The 27,988-nt window shown below is 36.7% G+C and overlaps 1 protein-coding gene across 1 annotated transcript; it reads left to right on the top strand.

The window, feature by feature from the left end:
• Positions 1-327: 327 nt before the first annotated feature.
• Positions 328-27,988, top strand: IL26 (interleukin 26). The gene is made up of 5 exons (XM_005571479.4): positions 328-592; positions 678-734; positions 890-1,024; positions 27,257-27,322; positions 27,404-27,988. The coding sequence occupies exons 1-5, from the start codon at positions 422-424 to the stop codon at positions 27,488-27,490; spliced, it is 516 nt and encodes a 171-aa protein (XP_005571536.3). The 5' UTR covers positions 328-421; the 3' UTR covers positions 27,491-27,988.

Raw genomic sequence — 27,988 nt, 5'->3', positions numbered from 1 at the left:
GGAGATTTTTCACATGGGGTTTAAAAAATTATGACACAGCCCCCTGGAAAGAATCTTTTTTTTTTAAAATTTTTTTAATTTTTTTATTGGCATGCCTTTTAAAATAATGCAAGCTGCTGTGATAGGCAACTGAAGTTCTCAAGTTTTTTGGAAATGAGAACCCAATCTTACCAGTAAGGCTGAGCTTTTAAATAATGTCAGTTGATGGTGTGATCAGCATTTTTTGATTATGAAGCAACCTCTTAAAAAAAATTAGAACAACCAAAGCGATCTTCCTCTATATAAACTGTAAATTATCTTTCACAGCACCTCATTGGACTGGTGGCTTTGAGGGCTACATTAAGTAGGTTATCCTCTCATCTAACCAGCACTAGTATCTGTTGGGCTGCTGAGTGACACACGCTGAGTGGGGTGAAGGGAAATGCTGGCGAATTGCATTTTGAGGTGTTGGTTGCTGTCAGTCACTCTGTCTCTTGCTATTGCCAAGCACAGGCAATCTTCCTTCACCAAAACTTGTTACCCAAGGGGAACACTGTCCCAAGCTGTTGACGCTCTCTATATCAAAGCAGCATGGCTCAAAGCAACGATTCCAGTAAGTATTAGGCTCTGCTTAAAATGGTGACCTCAAGGACGTTTGCAATCTTGGATACAACTTATTTCTCTTCGTTTTATTGTAGGAAGACCGCATAAAAAATATACGACTATTAAAAAAGAAAACAAAAAAGCAATTTATGGTAAGTCAGAAAGTCTTTTTTACATTTCCACTTATTTGATGTTTATTTCCCCCTTCATTTAAATTTTTTTCGGAGAGTAATTAAGTAATGATCACGGGGACATTAAAAAAAGATTCATAATTTACCATACGGAATTTCTCGTATCTTATTTTTAGAAAAACTGCCGATTTCAAGAACAGCTTCTGTCCTTCTTCATGGAAGATGTTTTTGGTCAATTGCAATTCCAAGGTTGCAAGAAAATACGCTTTGTGGAGGACTTTCATAGCCTTAGGCAGAAGCTGAGCCACTGTGTAAGTATACACAAAAAATACTGTGCATTTGATCCTAGAAACCTATTTAGAAGTCAGCATGTAAGAATCTGTCTACACACCAAGGGGTGAGTAGAATGAGCTTTGTAATTGTTGGCTTGTAGTCCAAATGGAGAGGTCATCACCAGGGAAATAGCATCAAATAACTGTACATTACTCAGTATGCTGCTATTTATTAGTTCTTAAAGAATGGCTGATAAAACACACTGAAGAGAGCTAAATAACATGAAATGGTTTTCAAATAAATACTTTAAAATCATTCTCTCATTATGTGATTCCCAAGTAATTAATTCATCCATTTAATATTTCTTGAGTACCAACTTTGTGCCAAACACTATTCTAAGTCTCTCTTTTCCTCCCTCCCTTCCTTCCTTCCCTCCTTCCCTCCTTCCTTCCTTTCTTCCTTCCTCTCTCCCTCCCTTCCCCTCCCCTTTGTCTTCCTCCCCCCTCCCTCCCTCCCTCTCTGTTTCCTTCTTTCCTTCCTTTTCTTTCTCTCTCTCTCCTTCCTTCTTTCCCATAATAAAGAGAACTTTCTGATGCCCTTTTTATTATCTTCTTTAAAAAATAGTTGTGCCCCCTTTAAGGTATAATCTCAGTAAAAACTTAAAAAGGGATAGACACGCCTTCTTTGGTACCTAAATTATTCGATGCCTCAGTATGGTCACTGTCATAGCAAGCAGTGGAGAATTAAATAAGAAGGTAAACGTGATCACATTTCTATGAAAACTTCCACAGCAATAAAGACCAGTGCAGAAAACAAAACAAAACAAAAACACTGAGCCAGAATCTGTGTAATGTTAGTTGAGTTGCCTCTGTGGGGAATATTGAAGCTTTTCTGTGCCCTTAGTTGGGGTCCAAGTATGGTTTCTCCAGCCTCCTGCAGTTGTAGCTTGCAGATGGTACAAAGGTGGGGTGGGGAGCCTTATTGCAATCCTTGGGAAGCCAGTTGGAAAGGAGCTCTCTGTCCTGGGCATCATGGTCACTGAGACTTAAACACTGGGCCATTAGAGGGGGGTGTTTATTTTTTAAGAGTTCAGATGTCTTTTTCTTGTGGTCAACTAAAGTGCTCAGTAACCCAAATTTCAGCCCAGAGTACATGAGGCATTTTAGGAGCGTGAGTTGATCAGCTAGGTTAAAAAACAAGCAAACGAACGAAAAGCAACAAATTTAAGTTCTCTATTTCTTTGGCTAGTTTGTGTTTGTTATATCCTTACTCAGGTTTGGATTGCATGGTTTTTCATAAACTCTCATATTTTATTAAAATTACAACAATGACAAAAAAATTACAAACTGATACCTCTTTGCAAAACAGGAAGAATTCTCTGGGCCAGTTCCCTTGCCTGAAATTTTGTTCTGTGCTTAACTTGTAAGATTACCTTATGAAGAAAGTACATATGTAACTATACATAGTCTCTTAAATTTAAATTGCATTGTCAAATCCTTGCCTGATACAGTACAGAGTGTCTGGTTCCCCAGAACCCCTAAATCCACCTCAGGTTTTCACTACTTAGCTGGTTTTGTTGGCCCAAATAGCTAGAGAACACATAGCGACAGTTATAACCTAAAACGAACAATACTGCAGATGAAAAGCTTAGGAAACCTAGATATGTCCAGGAGCTCTGGTTTTTCTTGGTTTGTTTCCGGGGAAATTTTTCCTAAAGAGGTTGGGACAGTGTGGCGTCGCTCTGGTTGTGTGTTGCTGCTTACCAAAGGGTCTGGCTCCCTCCTGTGGCCAAATACGAACACATCATCTCATCAATCTCGCCAGGCTACACGTAACTCCGCGCTTGCTTTCTTCCCTCCTCCCACCTCAAGCCCATCAGGGTCAGCATCAGTTAATTCGTTTTACAAGCTGTGAAGTTTATGCCCTGGGGTAAAGCAAGCTCCCCTGTGAAACATAAAGCGGCAGGATTGGCCTGAGCATTAGAAAGGCTCTGCAGACATTGATTTAGGGAAAAAGGTAACTGGCCTGGAGTCTCATCTTTCAGCCAAACATAATTTTATATTTCTGGCAACAGAAGCTGGTATCTGTCTGTTTAATACAAATTAACTGAGCATCTACTGGATGAAGTTCTGAATTAGTGGTTGGGAGAGGGTTTAGCAGACAGAAGTTATAAAACATGAAGTAAACAACATTAATTTATGATATTTTCTTAATAAAAATGGACACTAAATGTAATCAGTGTATAAATGGTCAACCTATTGAAACTAATTATACTTGCTGTATTTCCCCTGCAGTCCGTACTATTGAGGTTGTTGTGGGGAAAATAAGTAAAACAAAGCTCAGGGGATTCAGAGCAGTAGTGGTCAAGTCACAAGTGGTCAAGTCCCTTCTTGAAAGGGGGGCCTGTGAGAGGGGGCCTTCGGTTCTGCAGGCTCCGAGCTTTAGAAAGCTTTCTGCAGAACCTTGACATGTTTTAAAACTGATCCAAGGCTTCTTCCACGATCAGGAGACAAGAGGAAATGGCCCGTTCTGTTTCCTGGACGTGGTACTCTGGGATAATGCTTAGGTTCGTATGATGCTACAGGCTCAATAGGATTTTGAGGGGTTGATTGAGCAGTGAAAGATGCGTTGGTAGTGCTGCTCCAGAGTTAAATGCTGTCTGTGTTCTGAACAGCTGATTTACACAGAATTTTAGCACACAGCCTACTTGCTTAATGTGTGCACTTAATATTTGAAATTATGCCAACGATAAAACATTGGTTTGTGTTCTTCTGAAAGTTCCCCCTACCCACCAAACCTTGGAAATAATATTAAAAAAGCAAAACATATGATATCAGTTGCTTTAAATCATTTGAAGAATCCAATAATTATGTATTTTGTATCTTAATACATTAAAGGTAATAGTAAGGATTACTACAGCTCTTTATACATTGTTAGCTTGTGCATACGATTTTTAAATGCTCTTATCTGCGTACATGTTTTATTTCTGTTGACAATTTTTAATGGATACCAGAGTTATTAAAAGGTGCACACTCTGCTAAAGTTGCAAGGACATTTTAATTTGTGATGATAACTTTTTTTCAGATAATGATATTTTACCAAATAGGATATGACTCTTGTTGGATTTGTTGATTACATGCTGAATTAGGTGAAAATTTTCACATATCAAGAGCAAAGTACTAAATTATTCCTTTAAAAATTACAGTAGCCTTCCCTGGTAGGGTTAATAGGAGTATTTGGGTTGGGGAAATATTGCAATTCCAATGATGGAATACTTATGTACTATATTACCAAATCTCATTACCTTGGAATATAACCTGGATTATATTTGAGTTATCCTTGGCGGGTGTTGTTTTGTATCACCAGAAAGAAAAACTTAAAGATGAACTCTGGTATAACCCGGAACTAGATACTGGATCACATGTCAGCTAGAGATGATCAATGTCTATTTCACTTGCAGTTCATTGACATGGAACTTTATGATTACTCGCTACGGATAACAGTACAACTCTTTTGACATTCATATCACCAGCCCACTATTGAACATTTCTAGGTTTTAGATAATTCAAAATTCAGATATAAAAATGAAATGCTCATGGTGAGCAACTGGTCCTATCCACCTCCTTTCCATTTATTCTTTTTTATTCCTGTTCATAGGCAACATTGTGTCACTCATTACCATTTGATAAAGGTAATGAAATAAATAATTGCCACATTCTGAGGGTATGGGTTTGCACTTGATGGATACTCATCAAATGGCTGAGACAACGTGCTTTCCTTCCTTTTCCTTCCTTCATTCCTTTCTTTTTCCTCCCACCTCATTCCTCCTTTCCTTTAATATACTTAAAAAAACAGTCCATGTGCCTGCTCCAGAACAATTGCCAAATGATGAATTTGTCAATGACCAAGTTGTTGAATTAGTATTTTCTTTTATTTATTTAGTTTTAGTTGACTGGCTTTGTTTTGTCTTCATAAGAAAGAAGCTTTCGTGTTAAGGACTGTTGTGTTTATCTCTGTTCCTAATTCCTACTTTTGGAAATAAAGATCAAGTAGCAGGGAGAGGGGAGACTTGAGGACATAAGAATCGTAAGATCGGAATGTTTTTGAGCATGCAGAATTCTTATGACTACATTTAACATTAATATATTTGTAATACAGGGGAGAATATATAAGAATTTGGCCGAGTATGGTAGTTTACGCCTATAATCCCAGCACTTTGGGAGGCCGAGATGGGTGGATCACCTGAGGTCAGGAGTTCGAGACCAACCTGACCAACATGGCAAAACCCCATCTCAACAAAAAATACAAAAATTAGCCGGGCGCAGTTGCGCATGCCTGCAGTCCCAGCTACTCGGGAGGCTGAGACGGGAGAGTCTCTTGAACCCAGGAGGTGGAGGTTGCACTGAGCCAAGATTGTACCACTGCACTCCAACCTGGATGACAGAGCAAGACTCTGTCTTAAAAAACAAACAAACAAACAAAATTCTCCATAGTCCAGAACACATTTGAATGTATGTACCAATTTTGGTGTTAGAGGGAGGCTAAGTGCTAACTGTAAGAAGTACTCCCCCAATTTTGTTGGATTTATATTTTAAAACTTTATTTCTCACCTACTTAAAAGTCTGGGTTTTTTAGATGGTGACACATTTCTCCACATTATGAATCAAGGTCCAGACTCGTTCCACATTGCAGCCTGTGTCATCTCCTAAGCCTTCTGCATTCGGTCAGTGGAAGAGGGATGAGACTAGTAAGAAGACTTGTCAGCTTCTTAGAGGTCTTGTTCCTCAAATCACACATTCATTCTGCTCACATTCCATTGCAAGAACTCATCACATAGCCACAAGTAACTGCAAGGAATCATGGGAAATGTAGTTTAGCTTATGGTTTGGGAGAAGAGGAAATAAATTTTGGCCTACAGCTAGCAGTCCTGCCATAAATATTTAAGAATTCTTTAATAATATATTATTTATGACCAGGGCCACTCTTAGCTTATAGAGTACCTTTGCACAAAGGAGAAAAAGGGATATAGCCTTGCAGGAGCAAGGTACAGTGAATACAGCACTCTTAAGCAGGGTATTCATGTGCAAGGCATGCCTTGCGCAATGGTACAGGATGACCCTGCTTATAACTTGTCAACGAATGATTTCTTCTTATAAATATATTCTTCTCATGAATAAGAAGAGAATTCAGACAGAGGAAAACTGAACTTACCCTATAATGGTATTATAGAGACAAAATAAAAATGGAAATAACTAAAACTAATGGGTTAAAAGAAACAAGTACATTTTGTAAACTGGTTGGGTAGCGTATTAGTCAGGGTTCTCTAGAAGGACAGAACTAATGGGGTAGATATATATATAAAGGGAGTTTATTAGGGAGTATTGACTCACACGATCACAAGGTGGGGTCTCACAACTGGACGTCTGCAAGCTGAGGAGCAAGGAAGCCAGTTCAAGTACCAAAGCTGAAGAACTTGGAGTCTGATGTTCGAGGGCAGAAAGCATCCAGCATGGGAGAAAGATGCAGGCTGGAAGGCTAACCCAGTCTAGTCTTTTCACATCCTTCTGCCTGCTTTTATTTTGGCCGCTCTGGCAGCTGATTAGAGGATGCCCACCCAGATTAAGAGTGAGTCTGCCTTTCCCAGTCCACTGACTCAAATGTTAATCTCCTTTGGCAACACCCTCACAGACACACCCAGAAACAATACTTTGCATCGATTCAATCCAATCAAGTTGACACTCAATATTAACCATCACAGGTAGTGAATTGACTTTTGGCAAACTGTTTTACAGCAGTTTGGCCTAATTCTATATTTGATGGCCACTGTGCTAGGTGCTGGGGTAAAAAAGGCAAGTGTGATTTGGTCCAGGCTCTCCAAACTCTTTTTGGATGGGAGAAGTAAAGAAAAAATTCAATGAATCATAAAATGCAAAATGTATGAGTGCTTACAGTTTTCTGTCGGAAGAAGTCACTGTGGAAGCCGAAAGGAAGAAGTAGTTAATTCTATCTGCCGCAGGGATAGGGGTACATGTGGGGTGAAACTCGAAAGAGTGTTATTAAAGGAGCTTAATTTCCAGGGGAATGGCATAGGAAGAAGCCTGATTAAAGGTTTGGTGGTATAAAACAACATGCCATATTCAGGAAGCTGTAAGTAATTCAGTATGGATGTAAAGGGGCTTGTGGACCATTAAGAGAAGGTAGGTTGGTCAGATTTTAGCCAGGGGATATTAGTAGGGTCAGGTAAAGGAGGGTCTGGTGAGACTGGCTAAGGAGTTTGGATTTTATCCTGAGGATAATGGAAAGCCCTTAAAAGGCATGGCATGATCAAATACACAATGTTTTAGAAAGAACTCTGGTGATTGTATAGGGATGTAGGTAGAGGTGACGCTCAAGACAGAGGAAACCGTGAGATGAGACTTGCAATAATGTGCTGAAGTGGTGGCACACCAATGTCATAGGCAAGAGTGAGGAGAGCCTGAGGGAGAGAGGAAAGCCCAAGATGAGTCCAAGATTTCTACCTGGGGGCTGGCTGTGTGCGTGCTGGTGCCATTCACTGAGAACACAGTAGAAAGCTTGCAGGAGGGTTAATAGACCTGCTAAAAGTTTGAGGAGTCCCATGCAAAAGTGTAATTACAACAGTAGCATGTAGCTCTTTGTATATATTTTGTGTATGTTTAAAGTGTATTGATGTATCTATAGATATATTGAGGTATAATTGACATATATATATATATATATATATATATATATATATTTTTTTTTTTTTTTTTTGAGACAGAGTCTCACTCTGTCACCCAGGCTGGAGTGCAGTGGCACCACCTTGGCTCACTGTGACCTCCACCTCCCGGGTTCAAACAGTTCTTGTGCCTCAGCCTTCCGAGTAGCTGGGACTATAGGCGGGTACCACCACACCTGGTTAATTTTTGTATTTTTAGTAGAGATGGGGTTTTACTATGTTGGCGAGGTTGGTCTTGAACTCCTGACCTCAAGTGATACATCTGCCTTGGTCTCTCAAAGTGCTGGGATTACAGGCGTGAGCCACTATGTCCAGTCTTCTAATTGATGTACAATGAACTGAGCATATTTAAAGTGTAAAATTTGAAGGCTTTAACATATGTATACACTTGTGAAACCAACACCACAACTAAGATAATAAACATATCCTATCACTTTAATGTAAATTGTATTATTATATGTGCTATACTCTTTTTTTTTTTCTTTGATCTGGCTTCTTTCACCTAGCTAGTCACCCATAATTATTTTGAGATTCATTGGTATTTTTGCAAGTATCCATCATGTGTTTCTGTTTAGTTGTCAAGTAGCTTCCCATTGTAACGATACGCCACAATTTCTTTATTCACCTATTGATGGGCATTTGCTTCCTCCTCTCCCAGCTGCTATGAATATTCATGCATAAGTCTCTGGAGAAATATTTTCATTTCTCTTGGATAAATACCTAGGAGTGGAAAGTTCTGATTATAGATTAGGTATATGTTTAACTTTGTAAGAAACTGCCAACTGTTTCCCACAGTGGTTTTTATCATTCTATGTTTCTAGCAGTAACGTATGAGAGTTCAAAGTGCCCATTTTTTTTTTTTTTTTTGCTCTCACTTGATAAGATCAGTGTTTAAAATGTTAGCCAGTCTAGTTGAAGAGCAGTGTTATGGCACTGTGTTTTCAATCTGCATTTCCACAATAATTAATGATGTTGAGCATCTTTTGATTATTTACTACACAATAGCTTCTTTGATAAAATGCCTGTTCAAATAGTGTGCCCTCCTTTTTAAAATTGGATTGATTCGTTTCTTATTATAAAGTTTTGAGTATGTGAGTGTGTTTTACAATATATTATTGATACAAGTCCTTTATCAGAGATATAATTGGTAAATATTTTATCAGATATCTGTGACACCTTCTCATTATCTTAGTGTCTTTTGAAGAGATTTTACATTTTATGAAGTACCATATAATAGTTTTTTCTTTAATGGACCATATTTTGGTGCCATATTGAAGAAATCTTTGTTTAACACAAAGGTAATGAAGAAATTTTACTTGTTTTTATTCGGAATTTTCCTAATTTTAAATGTCACATTTAGGTCACTGCCTTTTTAACACATCTATTGACAGGATTGTGTTTTTTGGATAATTGAAACTATGAATTACATTGATTTTCAAAGTTAAACCAATCTTGCCTTTCTGGGATGCACTCTACTTGGCAATAATGTATTATTTCTTTCATATATCACTAGATTTAATTTGCTAAAACTTTGTTTAAAAATTTTGCATCTATGTACGTGAGATGTTAGTCTACAGTTTTCTTGTAATATCTATGTCACTTTGATACTAGCATAATCCTGGCCTCATAAAGTGGAAAAGTGTTCACCTTTTCAATTTTCGGAAAGTGTCAGTATAGACATTTTTTTTTTTTCTTAAATGTTTGGCAAGATTTAGCAGTGAAGCCATTTTTGCTTAGAGTTTTCTTTGTGGGAAGATTTTAAACTACATACTCTATTTTTTAGTAGATGCAAGGTTATTTATTCAGATTATCTATTTCTTCCTGAATGAACCTGGGTAGTTTCTGTCTTTCAATGATTTTGTTCATCTCATCAAATTTGCAAAATTTATAGCCAGATAATTTTTCATGATATTTCCTTAATATGCTTTTAATATCTGCATAGTATAGGATGATATCACTTCCCTTATTCCTGATATTGGTAATTTTTGTCTTTATTTTTTCTTTCTCATGGGTCTGGCTAAAAATTTATCAACTTTAGTGATTTCTCAAAGAACCAGTTTTTAGTTTCATTGATTTTTCTTTATTACTTTTCTGTTTTTTATTTCCGTGATCTTTATTCTGAACATTATTATTCATTTTCTTCTATTAAATTTATATTTAGTCTGCTCTTTCTAGTTTCTTAAGATAGAAATTTGGGTCATTAACTTGAAATTTTTTTTTCTTTAGGTGGAAGCTGAGATTATTAATTTGTGATTTTCTAACTTTTTATTATAGGAGTTCAGACCTATAAATTTCCCTCTAAGTACTTCTTTAGTTACATTTCACAATCCTTGCTATGTTGTGCTTTCATGTTTATTTGCTTTAAATTACTTGCTAATTTCCCTTTTGATTTTTTCTTTTATATATGGGTTACTTCGAAGAGTGTTACTTAGTTTCTATATGTGGGAATTTTTCTAGATACTTTTCTAATTTTGATTTCTAATTTTATATTATTTTGGCCAGAGACCATACTTTGTATGACTTGAATCCCTTTATATTTGCTGATCCATGTTTCATAACCCAGAATTTGGTCTATTTTGGTAAATATTCTATGTATATTTGAAAAGAATATGTACTCTGCCGTTGTTGGGCTGAGTATTTTATACATTTCTATTAGATTTAGTTGTGACAGCTTTTTACTTTTTCTCTCTCTTTATTAACTTTTTTCTACTTATTTTATCAATTATTGGTATCTCCGGCATTAATTGTGAACTTCTGTTTCTTCTTGAAGTTCTATCAGATTTTACTTCTTGTATTTTGAAGTTCTGTTATTAGGTACACAAATGTTTATGATTGTTATATTCTCTTGATGAAATGACACATTTATCATTATAAAATTACCCTTATTGTCCCCAATAATATTCTTTGTCCTGAAACCCACTTCTTTTTTGATGCTGATAGAATCACTCCAGTTTTCTTTTGATTAATGTTAGTGTGCTATGTCTTTTTCCATCCTTTTACTCATAACATATTTGTGCTTTTTATTTTTCTCATTATTACTTGTTTTAAGCAATTTGATTATGATGTGAATTGGTGCAGTTTTCTTCATGTTTCTTGTGCTTGGAGTTGATTGGAAATCTTGTGTTTGTGAGTATATTGTTTTCATCAAATTTGAAATTGTTCAGCTATTATTTATTCAAAAATTTTTTTCTGTATCTCCTTCTGTCTCTTCTCCTCTTGGAATGCTAATTACACATATATTAGCCCATTTGTAGTTGTGCCACAACTCACTGATTCTGTGGGTTGTTTTTTCCCAGTGTTTTTCTGTGTTTCATTGTGAATAGTTTCTATTGCTACATCTTCAAGATCACTAATCATTTCTTTTGTAGTGCCTATCTGTTAGTCCCATTCAGAATATTTTTCACCTCATACTTTGTAGTTTTTATCTCTAGAAGTTTGAATTGAGTTTTTTTAGTATTTTCCATTGCTCTATTTAACATGATCAGTCTTTAACTTCTAGAACATATGGAATAGAGTTATAGCAACTTTTAAAATATCCTTATCGATTAATTGTAACATTTGTGTCCACTCTGGGTTGGTTTCAGTTGACTGATTTGTCCTCCATTATGGGTCATATTTTACAGCATCTTTGCATGGCTGGTAATTTTGATAAAATGTCAAATATTATGAATTTTACGCTGTTGGATCCTAGACATTTTTATATTCCTGTACATATTCTTGAGTTTTCTTCTGGGACACAGCTAAATTACTTGCAAACAGTTTTATCTTTTCAGATCTTGTTTTTTAAACTTTGTTAGGCAGGACCAAAGTACTGTTTAGTCTAGTGCTAATTTTGCCCCTCATTGAAGCAACACATTTTTGTAAACTCTACCGTATTTCCTATGATTTTGCTTTCTTTTTTCTCTTTTCCTTCTCTTCTTCCTCCTTGTTGAAATTTACTTGTTCAGGACATTCGGCTGTTTGTCTTACAGAGTTTCTCATAGTCTGTATTTTCTGACTGCATTTTCATAGTGTCATTTAATATATTCTCCTCTTTACTTACCATAAATTAACAATTATACAGAGAGACTTGATCAGATTTAGCTTGATGGTTTAGCTAGAACACTTTATAGGGAGCATTGTCTACTTTCATTGGGGCACATGATATATTATCTTTATTTTTATGATGATAACAGCCACCAACAATTATTGTCTAGATCCGTCAATTCATAAGACACTACAAAATAGTAATTTTAAATTCTATTTTATCTTCTTTACTCATAAGCTGGGATAATTCAATAAATAGAATCTACTCCTATTTGGATGTTCGGAGGAACTTGCCACATAAGAAAGCCAGCGTAAATACTTAATTATCTTTCTTTATTTACTAGTTTTCAATCTAAGGGGTTGTTTTTCTGATTTTCTCCCATAATGACCAATGAATTATTAATTTTGTTGTCATTTTCTCTGTTTCATTATTAACTCATGAACTGAAATTATTTCTTATTTTTGTGAAACTTAATCTGATTTCTCTAAGGTGCCTGCCTTTTGGGCTTCCTTGCAAGTCTGTTTTCTTGAGCCACTCTTAAGATAAAACACCACGGCAAATTATCATGATAGACTCCAAGGACTGGAATTCCCAGTACCACTGTATTTGGACATCCTCTCATTGTTTCTGATAACATTCTAAGCATTTTGCAGCACCTAATAAAATATATTTTCCAATTAGTTTGATTTGGATAATTCAGATGGTATAATTGTTTAAAAAATAAGTTATGTGTAATGTAAACTTCTTTATGTTTATACTCTTTTCTAGTCATAATATTTGGAAAATTGTATATGTAAGAAGACATTTTAGAGAGTCTTATAGAACTCAAATACTCTCAGACTTGAAAGAGAATTTAGCAGTCACCTCGTTGGATTCATAAAATAATTTACCTAATTGCTAGTGATCAAAATGGAAATGAAAATAATTTCTGTTAGTTTTTAAGATTTCATCATCTACTTTAATTAACATTTTGAGAGCCTGAACAGTAATTGGTATTTAGAGAGACACATTTCTTCATGTTGGTTGCATGTCATTAATTTTAAAGTCTGGCAAGAATTAGCAAACAGAATATTGTGTTTTCATTTTTTGTAGGCTGTTTAATAAGTAACTTGTATTATCAATTGCAACTAGCTTATCAACATATAAAATATTACCAATTATTCATCATTCATTCAAATTTAAATTGTAAAATTTAAAATTGAAAAAATTGCAGTTAGTTGAACTGATAAAACAAGAGTGAGACCAATCCTGTCTTATTCTTTCATCAACTGCAAAGTCTAAAACCTATGTCTTCAATAATAGTAGCCTCATCTTAAGGTTATTGGGAGAATTAAGTACCTAGCATGTAGTAGTTCTGCAAAATTGTTAGTGCTTCCCTTATTGCTTTTCATGCAGAGAACATTAATTTTTGTCCAATTACATTTTCTCAACAATTTACAAAGGAGTGGTTCTCTTAAGTAATCAAATACATTTTAGTGCTTAATATTAGTATTATATTGTATAATTTGTATAATTTATAGTAGTAGCTTATTTATTTATTTTCTGAGACGGAGTCTTGCTCTGTTATCAGGTCTGGAGAGCAGTGGCGCGATCTCGGCTCACTGCAACCTCCACCTCCTGGGTTCAAGCGATTCTGCCTCAGCCTCCTGCGTAGTTGGGACTGCAGGTGTAGGTCACCACGCCTGGCTAATTTTTTGTATTTTAGTAGAGATGGAGTTTCACCATGTTGGCCAGGATGGTCTCGATCTTCTGACCTTGTGATCTGTCCACCTTGGCCTCCCAAAGTGCTGGGATTACAGGCGTGAGCCACCATGCCTGGTCAGTAGTAGTTTAATTTAAAGATAAATAGTCTAGGCATGGTGACTCATGCCTGTAATCCCAGCACTTTGGGAGGCCGAGGTGGGCAGATCACTTGAGGCCAGAAGTTTGAGGCCAGCTTGGCCAACATACTGAAACCCTGTCTCTACTAAAAATAAAAAAAAAAAAAAAAAAAAATTACCTAGATGTGGTGGTATATGCCTATAATCCCAGCTACTCAGGAGACTGAGGCATAAGAATTGCTTGAACCCAGGAGGCTGAGATTGCAGTGCATCAAGATTGCACCACTGCTCTCCAGCCTCAGCAACAGAGAGAGATTCTGTCTCAAAAAAAAAAAAAAAAAAAAAAAAAAAGATAAATTATGAGTAATTGGTTTTAATTTTGGTAAAGGTGTTTTCTAATTATGTTATTGAATTGTTTTGCTGACAGATTCATTTCTTGGTTAATGATATATAATTTCTCGGTCAAAATTGTGAGGCATGAAAAATGACACAGAAAAAGCAAGCTGGCTTCACTGTCCCTTCTTCTACCTCCTGAAAACCAAAACCAAATACACAGCACTGTGATTATCATCAACAATATCCCAGAACGCTAATATATGAGGATAAGACAGTTCCTGAGGCCTCAGAGAAGTGAAAACATTTTGGGTAGATAGTAACAGAATTGGAATTTTACATCCACCATGCCCTTCCCCCCATTTGCCGGGCACCAAGCATAGGGAAAATTTTCTCCCAACTCACTATTACTACATTGGAAAACCTGGGATTGAGGTGGACAGTCAGCTTCCCCAACATCTTGAGTTCCTTGGTAGAATACCCACACCTGCCTCAACACAAAGCCAAAATGTGTGTGTGTTGGGGATGTAGTTAAAGTGTAGCTTTTAAAAGTTTTTCCTTTGTTTGTTTCTAGTCCCTTTTTATTTTGATCAAAGATAAGTTGTCCTCTGTTTGAAATAACTTGTTATATTTATAAGAGGGTTTTTGTAAGCCTCCTGGTAACCACAAAGCAAAAACTATAATAAATGCACTAAAAATTAAAAGCAACGAAATAAAACATACTGCCAAAGAAAATAACCACAGAAGAAGAAAGAAGAGAGGAGTTAAAAACAAAACAAAACAAAACAACAACAACAACCAGAAAACAAGTAACAAAATGTCAGTAGTAAGTTTTTACCTATCATTGATAACATTGAATGTAAGTGGACTAGATTTTCTTATTAAATGACAGAGTGGCTGAATGGATAAAGAAACAAGACCAAACAATATACTGCCTACAGGAAACTTGCTTCACCTATAAAGGTTCACACAGACTGAAAATTAAGGAGCGGATAAAAGATATTCCAAGCAAATAGAAACCAAAAAAGAGCAGGACTAGCTATCCTTTTAGCAGATAGACTACAAGCCAAAGTCTCTAAAAAGAGGCAAAGAAAGTCACTATATAGTGATAAAGAGGTCAATTCAGCTAGAGGATATAACAATTATAAATATCTATGCATGCAACCTAAGAGCACCCCAGTATATAAAGCAAGCATTAATAGATCTAAAAGGAGAGCTAGACTGCAATACAATAATAGCAGAGGACTTCAACACTCCACGCTCAGTAATGGACAGATCATTTAGGCAGAAAATGAATTAAGAAACATTGAAGTTAAACTACACATTAGACCAAATGGGCCTATGTGACATTCACAGGATAATTCACCCAACTGCTACAGAATACACATGCTTTTCATCAGCACATGGAACATTATCTAGAAAGACCATATTTTAGGCTGTCAAACAAGTGTCAGCACATTCAAAAAGTCATAATTATATCAAGCATATTTTCTGACCACAGTGGAATAAAACTAGAAATAAACAACAGGAGGAATCTTGGAAACTACAAAAACACATGGAAATTAAACAATATGCTCCTGAACAATCAATGGGTTAGTAAATAAATTAAGATGGAAATTTAAAAATGTCTTAAAATAAATAAAAGTGGAAACACAATATACCAAAATCTATGGGATATAGCAAAAGCAGTCCTAAGAGGGAAGTTTATAGCAGTAAATGCTTACCTCAAAAAAGTAGAAAGACTTCGAATAAACAACCTAATAATGTATCTCAAGGAACTGGGAAAGTAAGAACAAACCAAATTTAGTAGAAGGAAATAACTAATAAATGTCAGAGCTGAAACAAATGAAATTGAGCCTACAAAAACAATAGGAAAGTGCAATAAAATAAAAAGTTGGTTTTTTTTTGAAAAGATAAACAGCGGACACTTAGCTAAGAAAAGGAGAGAAAACACAAAATAAAATCAGAGATGAAAAAAGAGACATAACAACTGATGCCACAGAAATACAAATAACTATTACAGAATATTAGAGCAATTATATGTAAACAAATTGGAAAACCTAGAAGAAATGGATAAATTACCAGACACATGCAACCTGTCAAGATTAAACCATGAAGAAAGAAAACCTGAACAAACCAATAATGAGTAACAAGATTGAAGCTGTAACAAAAGTCTTCTATTAAAGAAAAGCCCAGGGCCAAATGGATTCAGTGTTGAGTTCTACCAAACATTTAATTCCAATTCTACTCAAACCCTTAAAATATTTAAGAGAAGAGCATATTTCCAAACTCATTCTGTGAGGCCAGTTGTACCTTGATATAAATCAGATAAGGACACAACAAAAAAGAGAAAACTACAGGCCAATGTTTCTAATGAAAACAAACACACAAATCCTCACAAAAATATTAGGAAACCAAATTCAACAACACATTTAAAAGATCATCAACCAGGTCAGGTGGGATGCATCCCAGGGATGCAAGGATGGCTCAACATGTGCAAATCAATAAATGATACATGGACAGAACCAAGAACAAAACCATATGATCATTTCAATAGATATTGAAAAAGCATTCAATTACATTTACATCCCTTTATGATAAAAACCCTTAACAGACTAGATATAGAAGGCACATACCTCAAAACAATAAAGGCCATATGTAATGAGCTAACATCATACTGAATGGAGAAAAATTGAAAGCCTTTCCTCGATGATCTGGAACAGGACAAGTTTGACCACTTTCACCACTTTTATTCAACATAACACTGGAAGTCCTAGCCACAACAAATAGTCAGGAGAAGGAAATAAAAGGCATTCAATTTGAAAAGGAACTTTTTTCATAGATGACGTGATCTTATATTCAAAATATCCTAAAGACTCCACCAAAACTGTTAGAACTGATAAAAAAAATTCAGTAAAGTTGCAGGATACAAAATCAAGTTACAAAAATCAATAGCATTTATGCATGCAAACAGTGAACAATATAAAAAAATAAAAAAGCAAACCCATTTACATTAGCTACAAAAATATAAGATACCTAGGAATAAATTTAACCAAGGAAGTGAAGGATCTCTATAAGAAAAACTATAAAACACTGATGAAATTGTGTATAAAACAATGAAATTGAAGAGGACACACACACAAAACATGGATATTCCATGCTCCTTCACTGAAAGAAAAATACTGTTAAAATATCAATACTACCCAAAACTATCTACAGATTAAATGCAATTTCTATCAACATACTCCTAGCATTCTTCACAGAAATAGAAAAACATGCTAAAATTTACATGGAACCACAAAACCACAAAAGACTCCCCCCTAAAGCCAAAGAAATACTGAGCAAAAAGAACAAAGCTGGAAGCATCACACTACCTGACTTCAAAGCATACTGCAAAGCTATAGTAAGCAGAAGAGCATGGTACTGACATTAAAAACAAAAAACAGACCAATAGAAAAGAATAGTGAACCCAGAAATAAATCCATACATTTATAGCCAACTCATATTTTGACAAAGATGCCAAGAATATACATTGGGGGAAAGAACAGTCTCTTCAATAAATGATGCTGGGAAAACTGGATAACCATATGCAGAAAAATCAAACTAGACTCCTGTCTCTCACAATATAGAAAAATCAAATCAAAATGGATTGGAACCCAATATAAGACCTAACACTATGAAACTATTGGAAGAAAACTTGGGGAAACACTTCATGTTGGTCCGGGCAGAGATTTTTTTTGAGTTAAGTCATCAAAAGCACAGACAACCAAAGAAAAAAATAGACAAATGGGATTATGTGAAGCTAAAAATCTTCTGCACAGCAAAGGAAACAATTGACAAAGTGAGAAGGCAGCCTACAGAATGGGAAAGAATATTTGCAGCTATCCATCTGACAAGGGACTAATCAGAATATATGAGGAACTCAGAGAACTCAATAGCAAAAAGGAAATAATCTGATTTAAAAATGGGAAAAAGATCTGAATAGACATACAAATGACCAACTGGCGTATCAAAATACTCAATATCACTAATCAGAGAAATGCAAATCAAAACCACAATGAGATACCATCTCACCCCAGTTAGAATGCCTTTAACTTAAAAGGCAGTAGTGATGCTGGGAAGGAGGTAGAGAAAGGGGAACCCTGGCACACTGTTGGTGGGAATGTAAACTAGTACAGCCACTACGGAAAACAGAATGGAAGCTCCTCAAAAAACTGAAGGTATAACTACCATGTGATCCAGCAATCCCACTACTGGATATATATCCTGAAGAGAGGAAAGCAATTTCTTGAAGAGATAACCTGCACTCAAGTGTTTATTCAGCACTCTCCACAGTAGCCAACATATGGAATCAATCTAAGTGCTCATCAGTGGATGAATGGATAAAGAAAATGTGGTATAATGAAAGAAATGAGATTTCGTCATTTGCAGCAACATGGATGGAACAGAGGTTTTTATGTTAAGTGAAGTAAGCCAGGCATAGAAAGACAACAATTTCCTGTTCTCACCCATTTGTGGGAGCTAATGAAGTGGATCTCATGAAGACAGTGAATAGATTGAGTGTAAGCAGAGCCTGGGAGAGGTAGGGGTGTGGCAAGATGAAGAAAGGTTGATTAATGGGCTCAAAAATACAGTGGGAGGAAGTTACCCTGATTTAATCATAATACATTATATGAATGCATCAGAATGTCACATGTACCCTGAAAATATTTATATCTATTATGTCTCAATAAAAAACTATGGGGTGCAGCTCTATTGCTGAGTTAGGAATTTAATGCACATGCTAAATTGTGTGAAGTAATTCTGATGAATGATAATAACACTGAAAAATGTAAAAGCCTGCACTAATGTTTTTCTACTATGGTATCTATTTGTATTTAAAGTATTAAAAAACTCTTTCTAATTATTTTCTATGGTTGCAACATGAAGAAATGTCTTACACGGGTTTAAGATTATTCTAGGTAAGCTCGCTTATCTACATCAGATGATCTTTGTAGTTACAGAGAATACAGAAATCGGATAATGATGTTTTGTAAACTTTTCTGTTCAATGTCTACTGAGTTGTTGGATATTTGTCTTTTTATTAAAATTAAATGTCTGATTATGCATTTGGTTTCACAGAGAGACACTTGGCTAATAGTTCAGTCACTCTTTTCTCCTTTCATGAAAACTTGCTTGTAAATATAATCATGCTTTCTTCAAATTATGCTAATTTTGTTATTTTCTTTCAAAGTTTCCTATAAACCTTTCTGGTGTCAGTAGTTTTGTGTTGGTGTCCTAGTGCTTGTGCTTTTTTTTTTGTTTGTTTGTTTGCCAAACCGATGTTTGTTTATTTAGTCTGTTTTTAAAACACTACACTGGCATAATTTTCGCAAGTATGGCTTTAAAAGCACTTCAGATAATATTTGTAGGACCCCATGTGAACAACTGTGCAAAAAGTCAGCGAATAAGATTTGCTTAAGAGTCTACAGTAAAACAATAAAATTAAGTTTAGTCTTTAATCTCTTATCTCTCACTCTTATCTATCATTTGTATTTTGGAGAAGAAAAACTTTCAAGAAACCAAGGCTGTGGTCAGAGTAGAAACCATCTTAGCCATTAAGGTCAACTAAAAAACAAACAAAAAGCAACAAGAAGGGTGGTTATGATCCAGTCTGAAGTTGTATATTGAGGTCTATAAAAATGAAGGTCTTACGTATGGTTTTTCACTTACCCTCTGACTGTATATTTATAATATGATAGAGCATAATATAATAAAATCCTTTTTGTCAAGAGAGGATTTGAGGCCATTCTCTGTGAGAATGCAGACTGGGCAGTTAATTCTCTGAGGAACTGTGACATATGTGGCTGTCCACTCATAACCCACCATCTCCTTTCCTCAAATTATTAGTGTTGGGGGAAAAGCTGAGTGCTGGGAGAAGCTGAGGCAGGGGCTTGCATGTCTGACATAATGTGAAAGAGTCTTGGAACTTGTCCGGGGTCCACAGTCTAAAACCCCTCATGGCCTTTGGAACACCAAGCTCTGTGCAAAAGAGTGGCAGGCTACCCTGTGGCACCATAATCTAAGCCCATGGCATAAAACCTGTTGTGGCTTGGCTAGAATCCAGGGCTCAGGGCATTAAAACCCCTCGTGGCCACTGGAATGTGTCTAGACTTGCTGGCTCCTTGCTCCTTGCTCTCCCAGGATCGATTGTATCTTGAGTTGAAAGAACCTGCTCTCCATTATCTCAAGTAGCAGAGCATATGCTAAACCGTCACAGCTGTAAATAATATGTTTAATGCAATGCTCCCTTTCAACCCCACATTCTCACCACCTGTTTCTTTGTTTGATCACCAATAAATAGTCTGGGATTCCAGAGCTCAGGGCCTTCACAGCCTCCATACTCGTGTTGGTCACCTGGACCTACTTTCTCTCTCAAACTGTCTTTTCTCATTCCTTTGACTCCGCTGGACTTCGTTGCCCCCACGACCTGGAGTTGGGTCTGATTACCCCAACAATCGGTGGAGGTTTTCCATTTTTGCTTTAGCCATCATGTGCAATACAAATTTGTATGATTTTTTTGAACATATAAGGAAATTGGAAAAACAAACTAAGGATTGTATTGCTTGTTTATCTGATTGTTTTAGACAAAGTTATAAGGCTCACTAATGTCTAGGCCACGCTTCAAATTTTTAAGAAACAAGTGGGCTTGTGGACCCTGAGGCAGTAAGTTGATGCTTGCATTTTATTTGTTGATTGATTTATTCAGCAAAAGTTTATTATTTAGTATTTGCTGAGCATTATTCCAGATACAGGGGACTCAACAGAAATTGACAGACAATATTTCTGTCCTCATAGAGCTCATTGAAAATGCTGGCTGAGTGTGGTGGCTCACACTTGTAATCCCAGCACTTTGGGAGGCAGAAGCGGGTGGATCACTTGATGTCAGGAGTTCAAGACCAGCCTGGCCAACATGGTGAAACTCCATCTTTACTAAAATACAAAATTAGCCAGGCGTGGTGGTAGGTGCCTGTAATCCCAGGTACTTGGGAGGCTGAGGCAGGAGTATTGCTTGAATCCAAGGTTGCAGTGAGCCGAGATTGTGCCATAGCACTTCTAGCATGGGCAACAAGAGCGAAACTACGTCTCAAAAAAGAAAGAAAGAAAGAAAGAAAGAAAAAAGAAAGAAAATGCTTTCTGCCCATCTTGGCTAGTCTCAAGTTGTGCTTGGTCCTGCAAAGAGAGCACATAGGAGGATGTGCTGCAGCAGAGGTGGAGGTTGGGGGCCATAACTTGGATTTAGTGTGGGGTTTTCAGCTGAGACCTGAAGGGTATTTAAATTGTCTCTGCACTCTACAGCCTTTGAACACCTTGCTTCCCTGCCTACTCATCTCTTCTTCCTGTTTTTTCCACTCATCTTTCAAGACACAAGTCACTTTTTTTCTTCTAGAAGACTTCAGGGGTTGCCTCTCCTCCGTCTCCTGGAGAAGTCATGTTTTTGTTTTAATCACATCTATTTGTCGCATAGAATTGTCATTGTGCATCACCCTGTCTCTTGGTAGATTGTGAGGCATCAAGTGTACCCTGGGGTGATTTTCATGCAGGGTAATTTTATACATTAAATATAGGTTTGAACTGCATAGGTCAACTTATGTGTGGTTTTTTTTTTTTCCAATAAATAGGTTTGAACTGCATAGGTCAACTTACATGTGGTTATTTTTTTCAATAAATACATTAGACAGTTCTTTGGAGATTTATAACAATTTGACAAACTTGCGGATGAAACATCTAGCCTAGAATATGGAAAAAATTAAGAAAAACATACGTCATTAATGCATAAAATATATGTAGTTACTATTTTATCATTTGCTACCATGAAGTACCCACAAATCTATTATAGTTAAAATGTATCAAAAGCTATACACACAAACACTTACAGATCATACATGGAGGCATTTGGTTTGTAAACAAAGGTAAAGATACAATATTAAAGCATCTGGCAACTGGGAACTTGTCTGCTGCCTTTTGGTTGGTAGAAACTGCTTCTACCAACCAATGTGTGCAAATTACATGTAAATTTGCACTGTAGAGACAAACTGCTCACACTAAGATAATTAGCTGCAGAAATTACTTGTGGTAACACTGTACTACTATAATTCTGTAGCCACCTCCTGTTGCTATTGTAGTGAGCTCAAGTGTTGTGAATATCCACTTAAAATGTTGTGTGATGTTAATTATCTTCATGTGAGCAATTTGTCACTACAGTAAATTGCCCATTGCAGTAAAAAGTGGTCTCTTGTGTATTTTTCACTGTGTTTTGTGCAATATCATAAATCTTGAATAATACCAAGGATTCCACACAAAGTGCCACTGGTGATGCTGGAAGTGCTCCCAAGAAGTAGAGAAAAGTCATGACATTACAAGAAAAAGTTGAATTGCTTGATATGTACCACAGAGTGAGGTCTGCAGCTGAGGTTGCCTGACAAATCCAGGATAAGGACTATTGTGAAAAAAGAAAAGGAAATTTCTGAATCCGCCACTACAGCTACACCAGCAGGTGTGAAAACCTTGCACTTTTCCAGAAACACCTTTTAAAAAATCTCCTATTGAAAATGCGGTTTTCACGTGGGTGTAGGACTGCTAAAAGAAAGGCGTGACTATAGACTCTGACACGATTCAAGAAAAAGTGAAGTCATTATATGACAATTTAAAGCAACAGAAAGATGAAGGATCTACAGCTGTAGAATTTAATGCCCGCAAAGGATGGTTTGAAAATTTAGAAAGACATTTGGCTTAAAAAACTGTCAACATAACAAGAAAAGCAGTTTCTACCAACCAAGAGGCAGCAGACAAGTTCCCAGATGCCATTAAAACAATCACTGGGAAGGAAGGATATCTGCCTGAACAGGTTTTTAATGTTAGATGCAAGTGTCCTATTCTGGAAAACAATGCTACAGTCATTTATCAGTAAAGAAGTGAGCACCAGGATTTTGAGGCAGGAAGGAATAGGCTAACTTTACTGTTTTGTGCAAATGCAGTCAGGTTTATGATCAGGACTGCCCTTATTTATAAAGCCGCTAACCTCTGAGCCTTGAAGGGAAGAGATAAACACCAGCTGCCAGTCTTTCTATTGTACAGCACAAAGGCCCAGACAATGAGAACATTTTTTATGGATTGGTTCCATTGGTGCTTTGTCCCTGAGGTCAGGAAGTACCTTGCCAGTAAGCAACTGCCTTTTAAAGTTTTTTTTTTTGATATTGGGCAATGCTCCTGGCCCCCCAGAACCCCATGAATTCAACACAGAAGGCACTGAAGTAATCTACTTGCCCCCATACACAACATCTCGAATTCAGCCTCTAGATCAAGGGATCATAAGGACCTTTTAGGCTCATTACATGTGGTATTCTACAAAAAGGATTGTCAACATTATGGAAGAGAACACCAATGGAGGGAACATCATCAAAGTTTAGATTACACTACTGAAGATGTTATCATTGCTATAGAAAAAACCACGAAACTCATCAAGCCTGAAACAATTCCTGCTGGAGAAAGGTGTGTTCAGATGTTGTACATAACTTCATAGAATTTACAACAGAACCAATAAAAGAAATCACAAAATAGATTGTGGATATGGCAAAAAGATGGTGGGGTGGGGGCGGGTTGAAGATATCAAGATAAGGAAGGATCTTGGAGAAATTCAAGAGCTAGTAGACACTGCACCATAGGAATTAGCAGAAGATGACTTGATGGAGACGAGTGTTTCTGAACCAGTGCCAGATGATGAGGAAGAAGACATAGAAGAAACAATGACAGAAAACAAACTGGCATAGACAATTGGCAGAACGGTTCCGATTATCTGAGAGTGGTTTTAACCTCTTTTATGGCATGAACTTTCTATGACACAAGGACTGAAACTAAAGCAAATGGTGGAAGAAGGGTTAGTACTGTATAGAAAGATTTTTGGAGAAATGAAAAAAGTCAGACAGAAATTACTATGTATTTCTTTAAAGTTACACCAAGTGTGCCTGCCTCTCCTGCCTCCCCTTCCACTTCCTCCACCTCTTTTACTTCTGCCATCCCTGCGATAGAAAGACCAACCCCTCCTCTTCCTCCTCCTCCTTAGTTTGCTCAACATGAAGATGGCAAGGATGAAGACATTTACGATGGTCCACTTCCACTTAGTGAATAGTAAATATATTTCCTCTTCCTTGTGATTTTCTTAGTTACATTGTCTTTTCTCCAGCTTATTTCATTATAAAAATACAGTATCTATCTATCTATCTATCTATCTATCTATCTATCTATGATCTTTCTCACAAAATATGTGTTAATTGATTAATGTTATCAATAAGGCTTCCGGTCAACCGTAGGCTATTAGTAGTTTAATTTGAGGGGAGTCTAATGTTATATGCAGGTTTTTAACTTCACTGGGGGGGGGTCAGTGCACCTAACGTTACCCTGCATTGTTCAACGGTAAATCATTCATTGTCAACTGTAAATCAGTGCTATATGGCAGAGGCATTGCCGTATGCTTAGCCTATAGTAAGTATGTGATAAATATGTTGACTTAATAATAATGAATATTTCCTATGACATGATTATCTCACATTTTTCTTTGAGCTGATTTCTAGTTATTCTAGCCCTACCAATAAATTGCCTCTGGTCTAGATCATGTCAGCTTCTGTTGAGTTTGTCAAATCGTTCAGCCATTCTTATGATAAAACTGCTAACCCTTTTATCACACATTCTAATTTCAGTCACTGCAACTAGACTCAAAAATATAAAGAAAAGGAAATCATTCTTTTAATAAATTCCTCTTTCCAAGCAAAGCAATCTGAATTACCGCAGTAAAATCTGCTATCCTACTGGACCTGTGGACACATTTACAACAGTATAAAGAAAATGGGAACTCCGTAGGTCAGATCGTTACTAGGGGTCACTCATAGTAAACAGTGCTCAAGGCACCAGGAAGTATCCCTTCAACCAGAATGTAGTTATAGTGGCAACCCTGGCACTGTTAGTTTTTTTCTTTTTTAGTTGAACAGTGTTTTCCTCCTTTTTGACTCTCATTACTCTTCCTAGAGTAGCATGTGCCTTTGGTGTGAGTGAGGGCCAAAATTTATCTGGCAGTTCCCATCTGCTGTGGGATGCGTTGCACATCCAAGTTCCCTGGGCAGAACACACAGTTGACAGGAATGCCTTAGTTTTATTTAACTTCTGTAGTGTCCAGAATGTGGTTGGTTCTTTGGTCTCTCACCTTCAGTGTTAAATCTTTAAATCCTAACACATGATTTTAGAAACATGAGGATTTTAGAAACACGAGGAACTACTTTTAAAAAGGATTCTATGCGTTAAATATTAGGATGAAGTTTTACTGAGCGTTCACAGACACACTCATGACAGATTAGAACATTCCACTCACCCCAGAGAAAGAACCCCATGTTGTACAGTTCAGTGCAAATGTAACATGAAATACACCTAGAGAGCATTCTGAAGTCAGGGCTCCTATCACAGTGAGGTCTAACCCTGTGTTCGTGAATCCTGCAAACTGTGCCTTAGGCTGAGCAGTCTGTGTCTGTGTCTGCGGCCCCTCGATCACAGCATTCTGCTGTTCCTAATCATGAAAGCCCCGTTCACAGGAAGAGTCTCTTCCCTCCTACCAGGGTCTGACCTGAAGGTAGCATCCCCATTTGGGCAGAGCCATAAAACCATCGCCAACATTAACACCTCTGAAGAGACCTGTTCGTTGGCCAGGTCTTATTCATTTTATGAATATTCAATGTTTTATTCATTTTAACAGATATTATCATTTAGCCATTTTCATTTCAAGCATTTGAACAAAGCGTTGTCTTTATTGATATGACATTCTTTTGTCAGGAGGACATTTAGAGACTAAATGTTATCATTTAGCCACTTCCATTTCATGAGTTTTAACTCTTATCTTTAACTGTTAGATAGTGACACTATTTTGTCACTAGCATAGGACTTCCTGTGGGATGTTAGGTGAGTGGCTTAGCTACCTGGGCCTTGGCCTCCCTTCCTGCAAAGTGCAAACAATCAGCCTATTCAATCTCGTTGGTCTATTCCAGTACTAAAAGTTTTACGAGTAAAAACTAAGTAGATAAATTAGGCATTTTCATGTTTCCTTTCTTTTCTTTTAATAGTCCTATAGAAATTTGTGAGAGAATAGAGTAGGATATTAACTTTCTTCTGTTTGACGCCCAGGTGATTCCTGTGCTCAGACAGGGTTTGAGAATTCACTTGTACAAAGCGGACTGGTAGTTTCCCCTGGCCAGCCAGGCTACAAGCCAGCTGCTCAAGATACTAGCCTGCTGCTTCTCCTAATTTAGAAACTAATATTAATGTCCTGGGTGCCTTCCCCTTGTAGTCTACACTGAACATTGTTCTGTGCTTTGTACATGACAGGCAGAGTGATTTTTTAAAAGGTAAATGTTTTTTCTTGTCATTCTCACGTCTTTCATGCTTCCCACATTTCTCTTGCTTAATTGCTCCAGCCATGCTTGCTTGCTTTCTTTCAGTTTCTGGAAGGCACTGAGCTATCTTGCCTCAGAGGAGTATATTTTCCTCTGCCTGAGTTACTCTCTTGTGTCTCCTCCCCAACTGCCTCTCTCCTTTCCTCAGTTTCTCATATAGCCTGTGCCTTCCCATTTCTGATATCTCAACTTAAACGTTGATATGGTTTGGCTCTGTGTCCCCACCCAAATCTCATCTCAAATTGTGATCCTCACATGTGGAGGGAGGGACCTGATGGGAGGCGATTGGATCATGGGGGAAGTTTCCCTTGTGCTGTTCTCATGACAGTAAATGAATTCTCACGAGATCTGATGGTTTAAAAGTGTGGCACTTCCCCCTTTGCTGCTCTCCTGCCGCCATGTAAGATGTACTTTGGTTTCCCTTCACCTTCTGCCGTGATTGTAAGTTTCCTGAGGCCTCCCTAGCCATGCAGAACTGTGAGTCAATTAAACTTCTTTTCTTTATAAATTACCCAGTCTCAGGTAGTTATTTACAGCAGTGTGAAAATGGGCTAATACAAATGTTATTTTTCCAAGGAGCCCTCCTTGACCACCCAATCGAAGGTAGGTGGTTCCTATAAATCCCTATCATAGAGCTTTGAGAGTTGCTAACATAGCTTTAATTGTAATTTGTAAATTTTTATTTTTTGTTTTATTTATCATCTGCTTTCCTATGAAACTTTAAGCTCTGTGAGGGAAAAGATCATGCATTATTTATTTTGCCAGTGCATATCTATTGCTCAGCACATAATACCTGCTCTATGAATATTTGTTGAATGAATGAAACAGTATCATTAATGCCTCTTCAACAATATTATCTGTACTTACTGTTGATTTCTTAGATTTCCTGTGCTTCATCAGCTAGAGAGATGAAATCCATTACCAGGATGAAAAGAATATTTTATAGGGTAAGAATTCTAAATCTTTATATTAAAACACTTTGTTTTTCAAAATATGAAAAATTTCTTCTATCTGTACTTTATCTGCAGATTGGAAACAAAGGAATCTACAAAGCCATCAGTGAACTGGATATTCTTCTTTCCTGGATTAAAAAATTCTTGGAAAGCAGTCAGTAAACCACAGCCAAGTGCATTGATTTTATAGTTATTTTGAAATACAATGAGAACTGCTAGAAATATGTTTATAACAGTCTGTTTCTTTTAAAAACTTTTTAACATATTACTGACAGCATGTTAGGTGGTTCAGAATAGACAAGAAGGATTTAGTGTAATAAAGTTTTGGAGATAAGTTGTCACTAATTTGCACATTTTCTGTGTTTTCAAATAATGTTTCCATTCTGAACATGTTTTGTTATTCACAGGTACATTGTGTCAACTTAATTTAAAGTATATAACCTGAATTAACTCATGTAATATTTATGTGTGTCGGGGGGTGGGTGATGTGGGAGGTGAAGGGGAGTGACAGATTTCTGGAATGCAATATAATGTTATTGAGACTTAAATAGATGTTATGTATATGAATGTCTATTTAAGGGTTTGAAAATTATTAATTATGCCCAGTGTGAACTTAGTGCTTAACAAATTTTGATTTTAATTAAATAAATTGTGTTTCTC

This window comes from Macaca fascicularis, chromosome 11 (assembly GCF_037993035.2).
Source record: "Macaca fascicularis isolate 582-1 chromosome 11, T2T-MFA8v1.1".
Classification (NCBI taxonomy): Eukaryota; Metazoa; Chordata; class Mammalia; order Primates; family Cercopithecidae; genus Macaca; species Macaca fascicularis.
The sequence above is the reverse complement of the archived record's forward strand: the minus strand, read 5'-3'. Positions and strand labels throughout refer to the sequence as shown.